Source organism: Kwoniella pini, chromosome 6, assembly GCF_000512605.2.
Source record: "Kwoniella pini CBS 10737 chromosome 6, complete sequence".
NCBI classification, from domain to species: Eukaryota; Fungi; Basidiomycota; class Tremellomycetes; order Tremellales; family Cryptococcaceae; genus Kwoniella; species Kwoniella pini.
The window spans coordinates 1,126,755-1,144,387 of record NC_091721.1 but is presented as its reverse complement, the minus strand read 5'-3'; the positions used below and the strand labels follow the sequence as shown (position 1 = coordinate 1,144,387).

At 37.4% G+C, this 17,633-nt stretch overlaps 7 protein-coding genes across 7 annotated transcripts; 3 read left to right on the top strand and 4 right to left on the bottom strand.

Moving 5' to 3' along the window:
* Window positions 1-870: 870 nt before the first annotated feature.
* I206_104867 (uncharacterized protein) lies at window positions 871-2,929 on the top strand (the record flags this gene model as incomplete). Its single annotated transcript, XM_019154171.1, has 5 exons — window positions 871-976; window positions 1,041-1,908; window positions 1,984-2,497; window positions 2,564-2,782; window positions 2,882-2,929. The coding sequence occupies 5 exons, from the start codon at window positions 871-873 to the stop codon at window positions 2,927-2,929; spliced, it is 1,755 nt and encodes a 584-aa protein (XP_019012911.1).
* Window positions 2,930-3,339: 410 nt separating this feature from the next.
* On the bottom strand, window positions 3,340-4,585 carry I206_104866 (uncharacterized protein; the record flags this gene model as incomplete). The annotated part of the gene is made up of 5 exons (XM_019154170.1): window positions 3,340-3,685; window positions 3,747-3,885; window positions 3,966-3,978; window positions 4,048-4,167; window positions 4,382-4,585. 5 exons carry the CDS (start codon window positions 4,583-4,585, stop codon window positions 3,340-3,342), a joined length of 822 nt encoding a protein of 273 aa, XP_019012910.1.
* Window positions 4,586-4,943: 358 nt separating this feature from the next.
* I206_104865 (uncharacterized protein) lies at window positions 4,944-6,337 on the top strand (the record flags this gene model as incomplete). The annotated part of the gene is made up of 7 exons (XM_019154169.1): window positions 4,944-5,096; window positions 5,178-5,428; window positions 5,549-5,669; window positions 5,749-5,896; window positions 5,968-5,986; window positions 6,058-6,196; window positions 6,272-6,337. The coding sequence occupies 7 exons, from the start codon at window positions 4,944-4,946 to the stop codon at window positions 6,335-6,337; spliced, it is 897 nt and encodes a 298-aa protein (XP_019012909.1).
* Window positions 6,338-6,588: 251 nt separating this feature from the next.
* Window positions 6,589-8,069, bottom strand: I206_104864 (acetolactate synthase, small subunit; the record flags this gene model as incomplete). The annotated part of the gene is made up of 6 exons (XM_019154168.1): window positions 6,589-6,695; window positions 6,785-7,280; window positions 7,375-7,484; window positions 7,550-7,635; window positions 7,705-7,834; window positions 7,922-8,069. 6 exons carry the CDS (start codon window positions 8,067-8,069, stop codon window positions 6,589-6,591), a joined length of 1,077 nt encoding a protein of 358 aa, XP_019012908.1.
* Window positions 8,070-9,212: 1,143 nt separating this feature from the next.
* On the top strand, window positions 9,213-10,085 carry I206_104863 (uncharacterized protein; the record flags this gene model as incomplete). Its single annotated transcript, XM_019154167.1, has 3 exons — window positions 9,213-9,345; window positions 9,483-9,650; window positions 9,715-10,085. The coding sequence occupies 3 exons, from the start codon at window positions 9,213-9,215 to the stop codon at window positions 10,083-10,085; spliced, it is 672 nt and encodes a 223-aa protein (XP_019012907.1).
* A 415-nt stretch (window positions 10,086-10,500) lies between these two features.
* On the bottom strand, window positions 10,501-12,338 carry I206_104862 (uncharacterized protein; the record flags this gene model as incomplete). Its single annotated transcript, XM_019154166.1, has 6 exons — window positions 10,501-10,563; window positions 10,652-11,049; window positions 11,131-11,199; window positions 11,294-11,432; window positions 11,515-11,832; window positions 11,949-12,338. The coding sequence occupies 6 exons, from the start codon at window positions 12,336-12,338 to the stop codon at window positions 10,501-10,503; spliced, it is 1,377 nt and encodes a 458-aa protein (XP_019012906.1).
* A 352-nt stretch (window positions 12,339-12,690) lies between these two features.
* Window positions 12,691-16,889, bottom strand: I206_104861 (uncharacterized protein; the record flags this gene model as incomplete). Its single annotated transcript, XM_070203011.1, has 6 exons — window positions 12,691-13,094; window positions 13,174-13,288; window positions 13,385-14,557; window positions 14,635-15,456; window positions 15,647-16,039; window positions 16,338-16,889. The coding sequence occupies 6 exons, from the start codon at window positions 16,887-16,889 to the stop codon at window positions 12,691-12,693; spliced, it is 3,459 nt and encodes a 1,152-aa protein (XP_070059112.1).
* Window positions 16,890-17,633: the final 744 nt, after the last annotated feature.

Below are 17,633 nucleotides of genomic sequence, written 5' to 3'. Positions count from 1 at the left end.
TGAGACCAACAAAACATGCATAGTCCTTCCAATGTAACGATCGGGCAGCTCGTATGTGACCACAGTTATACGCACAATGCACTCCGAGGTACCATACAGCAGATGAAATGCTTGAGCGTCTTCAATGTAAAACAAGTTGGTGTTGTGTATGTAGATACATAGAGCTGTATATCCAAAGCGCGTTTCAGCCTAATTATTATGGCGCGCGATTGTTCAAACAAAAACGGTCCGAGCATCAATTTAATCCTTCTTTGTTCCCTTACATACCAAACCATACCGCACACTTTAGCTTCATTTCATTCGATCATAAAACTTCTATTGTCTTTGAGCATCCTCTCATGTTGTACAATGGCAGCTGATATGCTGAAATATAAACAAGGTTGATTTTACCTTATTATGCATTCCATCCTTACTTTTAGCTTCGATTACATTTCTTTTCTCCTTTTTGTTCTCGGTTCCTTATTAATTAGCTCGACGCCTTTTGTTGTTTAACGCCTTTTGTTGTGTTCGTTGCCAAGAACTTGAAGTTCCGCGCTAATCATTAACAGTATACCTCGGCCACCTCGAGCCTCTCTCAAAGGAACTCTTAGAGGGCAGTGAAGGTATAAAAGAGGTTGAATTAAACGATAAACAATTAATCATCTCCCCCGTTCGATTTGTTTTGATTGATCTTCCTTGTGGATCTTCATAGCATTTCCCTCACTCAGTCATTCTGACTATAGTCATTCTTTTACATATATAAGACTGTAAAGTCAAGTTGAACTTGATATACCTTCTACGCTTGATTGTCCATAATACACCTCTCCCACAAAAATCCAAACTCCTAGATTCGACGTACTCTTGTCCTGACCAAGGGGGGCCTGACGCAAAATGAAACTTGTTGCAGCTTTGTCGCTGCTTCAGGTTTTACCTGCTGTATTGGCAAATAGACATGGAAACTCATATGAAAGACGGTCTAGAGCAGTAAGACATGAAGGTGAGTCGATAGAGATTTGGTTTACCGCAATACCTGAACGACTTAGCTTATATACCAATCATAGATCTTGCCGAACGCCAAGTCATCGAAACGACTTTCGAGACAGAAACAATCTGGGTAGATGCTTTACCGACTGACACTTCATCTACTGATGCTCCAGCCACAACCCAAGTTCAAATCGCCGCCTTGGCCGCTTCCGATGAAGACTCAACAGTTACTACCACTTCTTCCGCTACCGCTACTGTACAGACCGATTCCAGTATTTACGGATTGTCTCAAAGTAATTCTCAATCTTCGGGCTCTATTGGTTCCTTTGTTTCTTCCTCTGAATCACTCACGAGCACCAATACAGCCAGCTCAGTCTCTGCCACTGGAAACGCTTCGTCCACAATCAGTTCGCAAGGATTAAACATCTCAACCGATTTAAATGTCACCGTTAGTAGCCAACATTGGGGATTTGGTCATGGTAGTGGATCAAAAAATTCAGATAAAAAAGTTTTCGCTCATTTTATGATTGGTATTGTATATGGTTATACACTTGATTCATGGTTAGAAGATATTGCATTAGCAAAATCAAAAGGTATTGATGGATTTGCATTAAATATTGGATTAGATTTCTATACTCAACCTCAATTAGATTTAGCTTATAAAGCAGCTGAAATTTCTGGAGATTTCGTTTGTTTTATATCATTTGATTTTAATTGGTATACTGTAGATAATACTACTGGAGTAACTGAAATGATGAGAAGATATAATAATTTACCTTCACAATTTAAAGTAGATAATAAACCTTTTGTATCTAGTTTTATAGGTGATGGATTTGATTGGGAAGCTGTTGGAAAAAGTTTAAATCAAGATATTTATGCTGTTCCATTTTGGCAACCTACACAAGAAAATGCAAATAATAAAGGATTAAGTGGATTATTCTCTTGGTAAGTTTATGGATTTACTCGAACTTTTTATGAAAGTTGAGCTAATGAAAAAGATTTTTTTTTTTCTTTTTATAGGACTGCATGGGCATCAAAAGATAATGGACCAATTGATCAACCTTTAACAACAGTTCAAGATAAAGCTTATATTGATGTAGTTTCAAAAGTAAATAAAGTTTATATGGCACCTGTTAGTTCTTGGTTTTTTACACATTTCGGAAAAGAAGTACCTTGGTCAAAAAATTGGTTATTTAAATCTGAAAATTTATGGAAATATAGATGGGATCAAATTTTAGAATTAAGTGAAAATTTAAATTATGTTGAAATTGTAACTTGGAATGATTATGGTGAATCACATAATATTAGAAATTGGGGTGGATTACATTCAGATGATGGTTCTTCAAAATGGTCTGATGGTTTAGAACATTTTTCAATGTTAGATTTAAGTTTACCTTATATTAAAGCATTTAAACAAGGTAAAAAAAAACCAATTATTGAAAAAGATCAAATTATTTATTGGTATAGACCTCATTTAAAATCTGCTGAATGTGATGAAACTGATAATTTCGGAAGTAAACCTACTGGATGGGATGTAAGTTAATTTATTTATTTTTATATATTTTGGTTAAAAAGCTAATTTATCTGAAATTTTTTTTAGATTGTATCCGATACGGTATTTGTAACTACTTTTACCAAATTAGGAGGTGTAATAAAAGTAACTTCTGGTAAAAATAAACCTGTTTTAAAAACAGTTAAACCAGGTGTACAATCAATTGAAATTCCAATGGGAGTAGGAAAACAAGTTTTCGAATTCTTCACTTTAACAGGTGGTTATAAAAAAGGTGAATCGAAATTGGATATCAGTGATAAATGTTGGGTACCAAGATCAGGTAGTAATTCTGTAAGTACCTCTTTGTTTTTTCGTTAGCGTATACTACTATTGAAATCAAATGCTAAATTGTGATTTTCCGAACAGACTGGTATTTATAATTACAATTACCATGCTGGTGTTCTTGATTGTTGATCTGGAACATCGAAGTTTGATATAGCTCCGATAGCTTGACTGTACGACGGAGTATAGCTTTTTACAAAAAATAATCATATACCCCATCTCTTTTACTTCGATTCCTTCGAAGTTTAGTAAGATTTATAGTTAGTTTCGTTTTCCTAGTAATTTATATACCCAATTTTGCCAGTAAGGCAAACCCATAATCGGAATAGCATTTGTTTTGATAAACGGGAATGAGCATGGTTAGGCTTGCTGCTTTTTCATCAATAGAAACTTAATATCGTTCCTGCAGTGCATTATCTGTCTTGATTATGATTATACATACTCCGCGTAATTTAATATACCGCTTGATGTGCGGGAATGCAATTGGTATCAGAGATCGATTCTGATAAATCCCCTTTGTGGACATTTTCGTCTGAATCTGACTATTCTTCATTTTCGAAGAAATCATCTTCTTCTTCAACCTCTTTTTCTTTCTTATTTCCCTTAATTGAAATTTCATTATGAGATAATGAAACGTTCTTTTCCTTTTTGATGTCATCTTCAGGTTTATTTGATAATTTACCATCTTTCATTAAATTTTGAATTTCAATTAAAATCTCATATCTTCTTTTAGAAGGTTTATCATATTCTTCTTCTAATTGTTTAGAAGTTGGTATAGGATGTAATAAAGGTGGTAATTTCAATTTTATTTTATCTTCCGATTCTTCATCTTTATTTATTTGCTCTGACGAAGAAGGTGGAAAGAGTGAGATATATTTTTCAGTATTTCTGAAATAAGATTCAAAATTAATTCCTATAATTTCTATTCCTTCCTGTAAAAATAACTTACGGGAAATTCAATACGTAATTTAACATGATTCTTGAATCATTTAATTCTTCTTCTAATTTTGCTCGCTTTTTATCGCTTTTATCTTCATCTTTCAATTTCTTTTGTATACGTTTTATTATACGTACTAATTTTTGTCTTTCTATATTCATGAAATGGATATTAGCTAAACTGCACATCGCCTGATAAGGAATCTGAATTAGTAGATTAAGTTCGACTGACCAAAGAATTTCACCTATTTAATAGAATTGAGTTAGTGGTCGCGTGACAATTGCCGTAGACTGGGATATAGGAAATGACCCACCATATGATACTTTGCTCCATTCTTTTTCTCTACATCCCTCTTTAATGCGTTGGCCAAGTCAGCCTCTAAACTCGTTAATCTACGTTGAGTTTGAACTCGTAATCCAGGTTCGAGGGTGTCCTGAAGCCATGAAAGGCGGTGTCAGTATCGCATCGTGTAGGCATTCGTGTTTTTATAAGTAGAGTTCTTAGAAACTAGTCTCAATGTCTAGGTAACGAGACCGCTTGGACGTATTCAGAGGTGAAACTTGCGCCCAAAGACAATAGAGATCCGATAGACTTCTGCATTGTCTGACACAATACACACGCACAAGAGAGAATATCTCCAAACTCACTTTAGCCAATAACCTTTTAGTTTGTCTTATTTGCCCTTTGAGCTTACTCAAACCAGGTAAAGCATCTGTACTTCTTTGTTCTGTAGTTGGTATCTTATGAGTTGGTCTTGGTCTTGAAGGTCCAGCTTCGCTTGATTCGATTTTAGCTTTTGGTTTTTTATATGGACTTGATCTTGATTTTCCATTCTTCTTATCAACTGGCATGATTTCAGATTTGATTTTTGGTTATGAAATAAGATATATTAGCTAATTAAATTGCTGATAATAATTTCCTTAAGATCTATTAACAAAATAAATCATTTTAACTTTTTGATTTTTGATCTACCTCCACTTTTTTAACCTTGTAAATAAACTTGAATTACAATATATTTCTAATTTTCCTTATCATTATGATTACAATTGATAGATAATTATCATTATGATTTTTGATCGATCATCCGAGTCAGTATTTGTAGCTCGTAATCTTATGATCCAACTTCAGTTTATCATAAATCTATATAAACTTTTCCCCCCTCTAAACTGATCGTAAGAGGTTCTGTGTTCATAACATCCAACAAATAAAATGTCATCAATAACAGCTAAAGGAAAAGAGAAAGAAAATCCAATTGCTTCTTTACTTGCAGGAGCAGTTGCAGGAGGTACAGAAGCATTCGTAACCTTTCCTCTAGAGAGTTTGAAAACTCAACTTCAATTTGGTGCTTTAGAAGGTGGAAAGGTGAGTCTTGATCGTTCTTCAAAAGTTTGACATATGTTCAAAGAGACAAAATCTCATAGAAAAAATAATTTGTTTTTGTAGCAATTAACACCTTATCAAGCTTTAAAAGGTACAATTCAACAAAGAGGTTTTTTAGGATTATATGCAGGAGTTACACCTGTAATTATTGGAAATGCAGTTAAAGCAGGTGTACGATTTACAACTTATGATCAATTCAAATCTTTACTTAAAGATGATCAAGGTAAATTAACAGCTCCTAGATCAATGTTAGCTGGTTTAGGTGCTGGTATGTCAGAAGCTATTATTGCTGTTACACCTTCGGAGACTATTAAGTGGGTTAAAGGTTCTTTCTACTCTAATTAATCTCTCTCATATGATCAAATCTACGTCTCGCATAGTCCAAAAGGTGGCATTGATGTTGTTAATGTTGATACCAATGATTTTATTAATAGAACCAAAATGATCGAAGATTCTAAACTTGCTCAACCTAAATTCAAAGGTACTTCACATGCTGTACAAACTATAATCAAAGAAGAAGGTTGGTTAGGAATTTATAGAGGTGTAGGACCTGTTGTAAGTTGATTTATTTCATATTCAGCATTTTTCTCTCGGTAGATTGCCGGTCTCAAACTCATAATTACACTCACATTAGATGCTACGTCAAGGAGCCAACTCAGCCGTTCGATTCTCATCATATTCTACACTCAAACAACTTGCTCAGGGAAGTGTAGTACCTGGAACTCAAATGCCAGGTTGGATGACATTCGGTATTGGAGCTACAGCGGGAGTTATAACGGTCTGTAAGTATATCCATACTCTGAACAGTCCCAGATTTCAATTGAGCTGATAAATCTTATCATATTCTGACCAGATTGTACAATGCCATTTGAGTAAGTTTTGACTATAGTGATTTGGATTCGTAGAAGAAACGAAACTGACCGGTGTTATTTGACTAAATTAGCGTAATTAAAACTCGAATGCAATCTTTAAGAGCTAAAACAGAATATAAGAATTCATTACATTGTGCTTATAGAGTAGTTACAGAAGAAGGTTTCTTTAAACTATGGAAAGGAACTGTTCCAAGATTAGGTAGATTAATAGTAAGTCCTCGGATTTTCTTCATGTATCTTGGCCCAAAGTCCAAAGATTGCTAATAAGCAATTTCCTTCATGTAGATGAGTGGTGGTATTATTTTTACGGTTTACGAAAAGACTTATCCCGCATTATCTTCTATCGTTTAGGTATAGATTGTACGATTATATGCACACGATTTTTTGTAGGCTCTCTCACCTTGATTTTCATCGTCTGATATACGTGTTCTATGCAACCATATTTTCTACTTAGAAGATTTGCGTAAATCAATGATCCATGCTATTAGACAATTGATAATATGTAATATATGTATAGACAACTGTACCATTTACATCGTAAGGTAATCCTTTTTCCCCCCCCTTCGTAAACTCCCTCCCTTCTCGACGCATTCCCTACCACTCTATCCAGGAGGAAGCATAGATAAATCAACTTCTTCTTTGTCAGCTACGACTTCTTCTTCTTCTTCACCGTATCGTGGAATTGGTGTTCGAGGAAGAACCATTACACCTATTTACGTTAAAATTAGAAAATTAGCATCTCGTTGATCTTATTGAAATCCTTCAGATCAGATATAGAGAAGAGAGAAAGAAACTGACCTGATCTAGCAGCTTCAAGTACACCGAAAGGTCTCATTAAACTTAAGAAAGCATCAATTCTTGAACTTTTTGCAGTAAGTTCAACAATACAAGAATTTTCAGAAACATCAACAACCTTTCCATGAAATTGATCTGATAAAGTTTTAATTGCGGATAAATGTAAATTTTTAGCAATTAAAGCTTCTGAAGCTGAAATTTCAGATCTTCTATTAGGATAAAGTGATGAATTTGATGATGAAGAATTTGAATGTTCAGAATCTTCAAATGATCTTGCTAATGCTTGTTCTCTTTGTAATTTATCTGAAGTTCCATCTGCAGGTACAAAAGAAGGTGTAGATTGATTTTCTAATGCATTTTCAAATGATTGATCAGGTATTGAAGATTGATTTAATTGATTTTCAGCAAATTCTGGACCTAAAATTGATACTTTTGCAAGAAGTAATTCTCTTTCAATAACTGAAGTTTTTGTATAATCTAATACTGCCCAAACAGGGACCTACCAATAGTAAATGTTTGATGTCAGCTCGCAGACGACAGCGTTATTTCCAGCCAAACGCAAGGAAGCAAGTCGTGATGAAAGAAAAACCTACCAAATCTTCAAGTTGCCTTCGAGCTTGTTCAATCACACCATCTTGACCTTTTAAAACAATACACATTCTCGATAAATCTCGAATTTCAGTCTGACACACAACGAGAGAGTCTAGATAGCGTTGACATAACATTGTTCAGGTATGGTGAGTCTCAAGCCCCAAAAAAATAGCTTACCAATGTTGAAACCTCTACCAGCTAAAATACCAGAAACTCTAGAAAGTACTCCCGGTTCATTTTGAACTAAACAGTTGAGTAAATGCCTATCACAGTCATACTATCAGCTTTTATACTTTCGCCATAAGGATAATCGCTGAGTAGAATGAGCTAACCTCTTATATGGCTCGTTTGAAGGTGGAGGAGTATTGTAAAGAATATTGGTGACTGCTTCTTCAGCAGAAGGGGTTCGGGGGTTAGGGTTGACGAGATGCGGTAATCTTCTACCAGTTTTATGGATTTTGTCTACAGGCGAAACGGAAGTTTACAATCAATTTCGTCTTCTACTACTCTGCCTGATGTAAATCATGAGTCTACTATCATACTACTCACAATCTAAAGCACTTGTACTATCGTCAATTGATTTAGGAGCAGCAGGACCTTTAGCTTGAGCAGGTGCTGTCGATGAAGACCATCTAACGGCATTTCCAAGTGATGGTAATCTACCTCTTAAAGAGGAAGATAAAGCTCTAGCTGACATGTTGAGCTTTTTTTTTGATTGTAAATTAACTATGTATAAGAGATGTCAAGAGATATCTTACCTTACTTTTGATCCACTTCGGTTCTCCCGACTACTGCGTTTGACTTTTCCTGCCTTATACCACTTGCTTCGACTCATTTAACTTTTCTCAATTATTAGCACTTTGATTCCGTCTTCACTTCCTGGCCACGTGGGATACATGACCCCCATGATATGAGGAGTAAGAGAGGATGTCCGTTTATGCCACATGTCATGTTCTGGAGTGGAAATCACCGAATTAGTTCCGATCCGCAATGCAACAAATAAACGCTTTGACCCTATAAGTACCCTGAACATCATAATATGATATAATCCATTCGAACGCACTGTTTCATGTGAACAAAACAACATTACTCATTGGATTGTTTACTTGTTTATTTCGTTGAGTTCTATTTACAAACAATTAGTGCTTAATCACAAATTCAAACCCTTGTTGACTCATCCTTAAGAAAAGTAACAATACTATATCGGGAGTCAATTGATTTAATGTTACATCGGATGAACAAAGTGGCTTATATGATATTTCACTAATAATGTCCAGGCATCCCTTACAAACGCTTGGTTATCTTTTCTTTGAATACAGATACAGAAGTTGTCCATGTGTGGAGACGTTGAGACGTTGCCAAGTGAACGTAATCAATAGACAATAGGAATTAAATTGTTTGATCATGACGCTTTGACCCTATATATTTGTCTTATACTGTTATTGTGCCTTGTCAGATTGATTACGATTTTCAAGAACAAGAAGGAGGAACGGGGTTTTGTCTTTGTCACGATGAACTTGTCCCTCATCCCATTCCTTCTCATTAATATACTGACAAGTCATCCCCACTCTTCAAACGTATCCTTTTGTCTCTTCTTTTCCATATATCAATTTTATACTAACCAAATCTTTTATTGACGAGCCATCAGTCGAATTCCGATTCCAACTAAACCAACCTCTTCAAATTCACTCAACAAACGACGCTCTTTAACAGCACATCACATTCTTTCAACAAACCTAAACGAAAAAAATCAAAAACTCACTCGCAACTCTACTTAGAATACCTCAACTCCATTCACTTTAACAAAAGAAATTGAAAACGTTACAATAACATATTCGCAATGTTTGCTTCTACCGCTTCATACCTTCTCATCGCCGCTGCAGCCCTCCAACCTGTCTTAGCTGGTGTTTACATCACCGCCCCAGTATCTGGTACTCCAGCTACTGGTGGTCAAGTACTTGAAGTCAAGTGGGGTGAGTTCCATTCCCTTATTCGCTCAATACCCTCGCATTGTGCTTGAATTGCCCTCCTTGTTACCCATCATTATCCCGTAATTTGCTGTTATGCAAGTATGTTATAAAGTCCAAGCTAACGTTTTGACCTCTTCTAGCTGATGATGGTAAAACTCCAACTGTGGCATCTGTCGGTCCATGTTCAGTAGACATTTACACTGGATCAGTAAACAATCAAGTCAAATTACAAAACCTTGCTGCTTCAGTTGATGTATCAAAAACTTCAAGTATAAGCGCTACAATTGATCCTTCTATTGGTCAAGATGGTGAGCATTTCCTGATATTTCCTTGAACCTCAAAACATATCGCTCATTCATTTACCTAATCTAGATTCACACTACTTTATTCGATTCACTTCATTATCACTTAAATCAGAAACAAATTCACAATATCCATATGAAGCATTTTCAGCAATGTTTACAATAAATTCAATGACAGGTAAATTTGATTCAGCAACTTTAGCAGCGATTGATGCTGGAAATTCAACTTCTTCTTCCTCTTCTGCTTCTTCTGGATCTTCAGCTGTTTCAAATTCAAGTTCAAAAACTACAGCAGGATTAGCAGCTAGTGCATCTTCAAAATCTTCTGCATCTGCATCAACATCTTCAAAATCTACTTCAGCTGCTTTACCAATTAATGAAATTTTACCTGCTGGTTTACTTTTAGTAACTGCAGGTTTCGTTTCTTATTTAGTTTTATAAATAGTTATTCATGTTTCATTGGTTTTTTATAAAGACATATTATTTTATACCCATTATTCATTTTTCTGTTCTGAAAATTCCTTTTTATTGGTTAGATACCGCTGTTTTCTCTTATATACCCTCGACTCTTGTACGTTTAACGAACCTAGAAGGTTAATGATGCCCTTTTATGAAATATCAAGTATAACTCGCTTTACATTTACTATTCATGGCGTATATTTGAATGGAATAAACATGGCCACCGATAGCAATCTATATTCACTACAATTACCTCTTGATCTTAGTCCATTATTGTGCAGTAAAGAGATATACATAGGTCAGATCGTAAGAAAAGTACAAGAACATGAAAGGTCAATTACTTATGATACAATACAAAGTAGCGCTTGAATTAAGAAACAACATGATACACCACTTTCTAATTGAGAAATCTTAAAGCACCAAAAGCGATATTCAATATTGTACCTAATAGTATACCCATCTTAATTTATTATAAAACACCAAATGGTCAGCTATTCACCAAAAAATGGATTTCTAATTTCGAAAAATTCATCAAATATATAACTTACTTGCATTCTTTTACCGAAAACTTGAGAAGCAACAATTTCACCTAAACCAATTCCAATTCCTCCAGCTCTTATAAATCTCTCTTGAGCTGAATTTAAATTAGAATTAGAGTTTGTATTTGTATTTATATTTGTGTTTGTATTTGTTGTTGTAGTAGTTGAAGGTGGGGATGTAGGTGTTGTGCTCATTTCATTTCTCGTTGATTCGTTCAAATTCGCGTTTGCATCGGAACCTTCTCCAGAGGTATTTGTTGTTCTACGAGAGATGATAAGTGCTTCTGCTTCTGAATCGAAAAAATTAGGTAAAGGTGGTTCTCGAAAGAAGAACCATGGTATAATTGGAAATAAGAATCCAGTGAGTAAACCATGTAATATTGATGTATATAAACCTTCAGTAGTAGCTATATCAATGTATTGTGAAGTCAATTTATGCATACGACTTCATGATTAGGATATTGAACTGAATGAGAAGGTTAACTCACTGGTAGCTGTTTCGGCAGTAAGATCGCCTTCTATCCATTGTTCTTCTAAAGCCCTAGCATGTTCATCATCTAAATATAACGAAATGAGCATTTATAGTCATTCTTTCAGATCAAAGTCGACAGCCAAGGGAGAAACCGATCAAAGATAGTTAAAGTGACTCACTGACATCTCCTCCTTCCATACCTTCTGGAACTTCTTCACCTCTACTCTCATAGAATTGTCTTCTCATCGCAGCAACTTCATCAGCTGATAAACCAGCATCAAGTAAAACATCAAAACCTCTTCTTCTAGGTACAGTTGGCTGGAAAAATTATAATCATTTAATCAGTAAACACTCGCATTTATAATCAGAAATGACTGAAATGTTAATAAAATTAATTTACTTCTTCTTCTTCATTTGATGGCGTTTTCTCCTCTTTACTACCTACAATACAATGTAACCAAACTTTATCTTGTTCTTTCTCTTTAAAACCATTTTCTTTTGATTTATTTAAATCATCATTTGAATTAAAATTATCTTCTGTTAATCCTACATCTTTTAAAATATTTTCAACATCACCACCTACACCTGCAGCTTGTCTTTTAACTCTTTCTTCTAAAGATTTTAACCAAGGTAAAAGTAAAATACCATCAGTTAATAATCTACCTGAATGAATTAATCTAAGATTATAATTTTCTAAAGAAGGTCTAAGTGTTTTAATCTGTAGATGAATTCAAATTTATTAGTCAAAAAAAAAAGGATCAATATAGTGTATTAATTATTTATTGGATTTTAAAAAAAGAAATAAAGCTAAATATTGAAATTTTATTAACTCACTTGTTCTTTTAAATTACCAACATTTTCATAATTTTCTATCCAACATTGTAAATTACCATTACCTGTTAATTCACTTTCATTACTAAATATTATAATTATATTTCTACCTTTTTCTTTTATTGATTTATTATTCAAATTAATTTCATTAATTTCATTTTTTAATTCAATTTCACTTAAACCAGATTCTAAATCTTCTTCTTTTAATTTACCTTTACCTTTATCTTTTGAATTAATTGAAGATGATATTGGTATATATTTTCTTGTTGATAATCTCGATCTTGTAGGTGTTTGACTTGTATTGGAAGAAGAAGAAGAAGAAGAATTAGGTATAGGTATATGATGTATTGGTAATAAAGGTTCAGATTCTTTTGGCGATTTATTACTTGACATTGTTTTTATATTTTCATGAAGTAATGTAATTTCATTTATAATATGCCTTGAACTGTTTGTCGATTTTGTAAAATTACTTGCAAAGAAAGGAAAACCAAGATAAGTGAAGTCAAGGTTACAAGAATAACAAGTCAAACCTCGCATCTTCTTTTGTCATTCGATTTAACCGGTTATGACCGAACATCTCATCCGATTTACAAGAAACCTAATTGACTTAAGCATGGATTATAGCATATGATGAATGATACGATAAATACAACAATATAAAAACCATATGCCGAAGCATGGTTGAAGCTGATACAATGCTAAGTATAAGAAACAGGGAATTATGAAACAAGGTTTATAAGGATGATTAGACTATGACAGGAACATTGGCACTTGTATTTCCTATGCCGATCCCACTAACGCCTAATCCACCTGAGCTCATACTCGGTAATGCAACGGTTTTGGCGCCTTCACGAGATTGAGATAGAGAACTATCACCATCGTTTAAGGAAATACTTCGAAGGTCGCCATTACCATTACCATTGCCAAAATGGGGAATCTCAATATTGTTGATATTTCGTTGTTCTACCTTCTCTTGCGCTTCACTTGTTTGTTTTTCCTTTTCTTTTCTCCAATTAGCTTTTGCTTCATTAACCAATTTCAATTTCATACTTCGTTGAGGATTTGTAGGTCTAACTCTTGACGATCTAGCTTGATCAAGTCGGATGAGATCGGATGAGAATCCAGGTATACTTCTACCAAAGATCGTTTCTGCAGAAGCCACATTCATTAGCGATGAATCCCTCAATCATCGACGACCATGATCCGTCAGATCACAAAGAATACTCACCATATGCAAATTGCACATCCTTTCGGTCGATTGTATCACTCTTCCGATGTTTAGCCAGACTACAGCTGACTTGTGAGACTAAATCATTGTGTTCCTCCGCGAGTTGCAGCATGAGCTAAAAGTAAAACAGAAAAACATATTTCAGCCTTGACTTTCCAGAGCTCAGACAGCTCGAGAGGTGAGGAATAAGGACTAAGCAAGGTCGACTCACAGTTTCAACATCGTTATCAACGATCAAAGCTTTATCCACACTTTCAGCTAGATCCTGTATTTTCCTCTTTTTCGAACCTGGGAATCCGATCTCTCCTATCAGGCCATCGGGATCTTCAATCTCCGCTTGCGCGTCTTGAGCAGCTTCATCTAAGACTAATCTGAGACTATCCGGCATTCTCTCTAGCGTCACTTCTCCAAGCACTCGATTGATTCCCATCGTTGGTCTACCAGATGCCCTTACTGTATTGGTGAACGTATCTAATTTCGCTCTCAACAGAGCATCATTCTCCGGGGTTGGATCATATCTAGCTTTAGCGTACAATGATTGTGATTTATCAAGCTGAGGAATCGCCATATCTGAACTCTGCCTAATTTGATCTCCCATTCTCATGGAAGGTCTATTTATTCCGTTCTGATCGATTTGAGCTATCAACATTCCCGGTGTGATATTGGATGCGTTTACATTGCCATTGGGTATTTGCATTTGACCTTGAGCTCCAGGCGCAACCCCTTGAGGCAGTTGAGTTTGCGATGGGAAAGGCACATTCGGTTGCTGACCTAATTGCTGTTGTTGTTGCTGTTGTTGTAGAGTCTGCCTAGCAACATTTTGCATGGCTTGGTTTACAGGAATTCCCGATTGAATCATCCGCTGAACTAATTGAGCTTGGGCTTGAGCTGCCTGGGCTTGTGCAGCAGCTTGAGCTTGGGCTTGCTGAGCCTGCATCTGGAGCTGGTTTGCTTGAGGTTGAGGCAAGGGCGGACGTATCTGAGGTGAGGAAGTGGCCTGAGGAGTCTGACCCTGTCCTTGCATTTGAGTGGATACATCCTGAGCTTGAGCGATGTTGCGCTGTTTATTTGCTGGAATATGCAAGTTGGGAACATTAGGCTGGTTTTGATAATTTGGAGTACCAGGACCGTTTGTTGGTCGAGACTGCATAACAGGTGTACTTGGTCCAGCACCCTGAACAGGCATAGATTGCTGCATGCCCATATGGGGGCTCGATATACCTTGAGGAAGTTGTTGATTCATACCCTGCACTTGCCCTGCTTGGACAGATTGCATAGCCTGTGCTTGGTTTTGGGCGACTTGAGCCTGTTGGGCAATCTGCTGTACAGCGGCCGCCTGGGTGAAGCCTGCTACTTGATTCCACAGCTGTCGATATGGGGCGTTCTGTACTCCAGAGTCAGCCATACGGAAAACCCACTTCACGCACTTCGATTTGCGTCCGAAAAAAGGATGAAACTCACATTTTGAAAGGTAGCTTCCCTCGTTTGATCGTTCATCTGAGCCAGTCGCATGAGCACATTCCGTATGTTGGTCTGCTTTTCGGGTGGCATTTTTGCGGTAGCAGCTTGAATATTGTATTGAAGCTGTTGCATAACGGAAAATTGCGGCGCAGGAGGTCTGGGGGAGCCGAAATTAGGAGGCTGTTGATTTGGCTGAAGCTGGGGTTGTTGACCTTGTTGCGGCATTTGCTGTTGTTGCTGCTGTTGAAGATCCTGCATATTCTGCCCGTTCATCTGAGACCCCTGTTGAAGAATCTGGGGCTGCGACTGCGATTGCGCTCTGGCTAGGACTTGAGCTTGGTTCAAGTTCACCCCATTAAGCAGTTGAGCTTGATTCTGCATTGGTGTCCTTCCTTGACCTTGTATCTGTGCTTGCTGAGCAACTTGAGCTTGAGCAGCCGCCAAACGTTGGAGCTGGATTTGGTGCATCTGCTGTTGACTAACCTGAGGGGACTGCATCTGCTGAGCTTGTTGCTGCTGCTGCTGCTGCTGTGGCATCATGTTCGCCGGGTAAGGTTGTTGGAATTGAGCTTGCAAGGTCTGTTGTGGGAACCCTTGTTGTTGCTGCTGTTGTTGTAATGCAGCCATTTGTTGTTGAGTAGACAAGGGAAGTTGGATTCCGTTCATTATAGGAGTATGCTGCTGCTGTTGTTGCTGCTGTTGAACACCAGGAGGCAGTCCAACCGGATTAGCTAGCCCACTCTCGATAAGCGAGCGGGCATGATGAGCCTGGTATTGCTGAAGATGTTTCCTGCCATCCGGGCTGTTGATAAAGTTGTCGAACTGAATGATGGTAGCCATCGATGTACGAAAAGTGGGTGCACAAATGACATGCGAAGAACAAGAGGAAGGGTTGATTATCGTAAGCGCAAGAGAGCAAAGAAAGATCGGAAGCACACGAATACATATTGACCGAATTAGCAAGTACCCCTCAGACCGCATCCGCTCATTCTGATCATTATGCTTGACTCACCAGCTTTTCCTGCTCCGCTCCTAATTTTCCCGTCCTCTTCAGCTCCAACAACTTCGGAAAATTATCCATCAATGTCTTAATGCTACTGCCAGCTATGCCAGTATTTCTGTTATTGGGATTTGAGCTTGGCGACTGGCGTACCATCTGGGGCGAGGAATGCGGATGGTTTTGGGGTGAAGCGGTTGCAATAGATACGGGAGTAGGATGAGACATGAGAGGAGGCATGGTTTGTTGAGGAGTTTGCAATTGGGCCGGTTGTTGTTGTTGCTGCTGCTGTTGCTGTTGTTGAGCCTGAACAGCTTGCTGTTGTAGCCTTTGCGTCTTTTCTAACATCGCTGCTAGATGTTGTTGCTGTTGAGCGTGTTGTTGGATTCGCATTTGATCCTGATATGCCTATTTCATTTTTCGTCAGCTTTACGAAGCGATATATTAGTCCATGAGTAATGGAAAGGAGGATATCAGGGGTTGGCCGGCCAGAAAGTAGGGCGGCAGAGTGATAATGAGACATGGACAGGATAAGGAAAGGGGCGCAGAGGCAGCTAAATCAATTATGTACAAGTCAAAGGTGGCAAGACCGAGACCCATGTGCGATGGACATCACCGTGAAAGGGAGGAGAAATTAGAGAGAATATGAAGAATGCTAGGCAAATGCTGTTATATCATGTCGATGTAATGACGACGCCCTACTTACGGCTTGATTCTGAGGATTCATTTGTTGTCCCTGCTGCTGCTGTTGCGATTGCATCTGCTGCTGCATCTGCGGATTCTGTGGTTGCTGCATCGGCATTGGCATTTGCTGTGATTGCTGTTGCATTTGCTGTTGCTGCATTTGAGGTTGTTGCTGTTGTTGCTGATTTAGCATATTCTGATTCAACATCGTATTGGGAGCTGGTTGATTAGGTTGCGATGGAATAGTCTGTACTTGCTGATGTTGCTGCATAGGTTGTTGTTGCTGCTGAGATTGTTGTATGGGAACATTATTTTGAACTCTCTGTTGTATCTGCTGTTGCTGAGGCTGTTGATTTGGAGTGTTTGTCGTATTGGAATTGAGAGCTACAGCATTATTCCTCATGAGAGTTGACATTTTCTGCCTAAACACTTCATTCCTCTTATCATCGGGCATTTGTCTTTCTGCATCTGTTAACAATTGAGGAAATTTGAGTTGAAGTTGTTGTAAGTTGAAAGGAGATAGAGCTGCTAATGTAGCTGTCATATTTGGATTGGAGTTACTTTGATTCGCCATTTTGTCTTGATATTTTCCAATTTCTATATCAAGCTATTGATTTGGTGTTGATCTCAGATTGTGCAAACGTTCTCTTCCAACAAGTCACGGATAGCTTTCAGATGCCCCTAACTTTCTTCTGTGTTGCGAATCCCTGCTAATGTTGTAACCTCCTTTGGTTTTCTGAGCCTACAAATACCGCAATCCTACAAGCTCAGATTACTACCTCCCCAATGGTGGAATCGACGAAAGTGGATGTACTATCTTTGTTGAGTAAATGATTGGTATAGTCAGACAAGGAGAAGCGAGAATGATGTTGAAAAGTGGAAATGATCAGAGAGTTTAACAAGGTTATTGTGATTTCATCGGTGGCACTGTCCGATAACCGGTTTCAATCGTCGTCACTTTTTACCCAGAATTCTTAAGAACTTCTTTGAATGCGTACTATGTTGTATATGAACAAACCTGTGATGAAGAGAGCATATGAGAATGCTGCAAAGGAAATGTACAGTGCCGCGTCGTGAGAACGGAATGAAGGCTTGCTCATAGGAACGGCTCCTCACAATTTTGTCATCATGTAATGTAAGACAGAAGCAGGCATTTGATGAAAATCGCAGATACAGCACCAGAAGACTGGGAGTCTTTTGAATCAGTGCTGCACGTAATTGAAGAGAGCAGAATGTATCCCCCAAAGATCTGGAGGCGCAAGGAAATCTCCGTCGTTTCTGTCATAAATCTGGTCCGAACAACAACGCATTATATCAC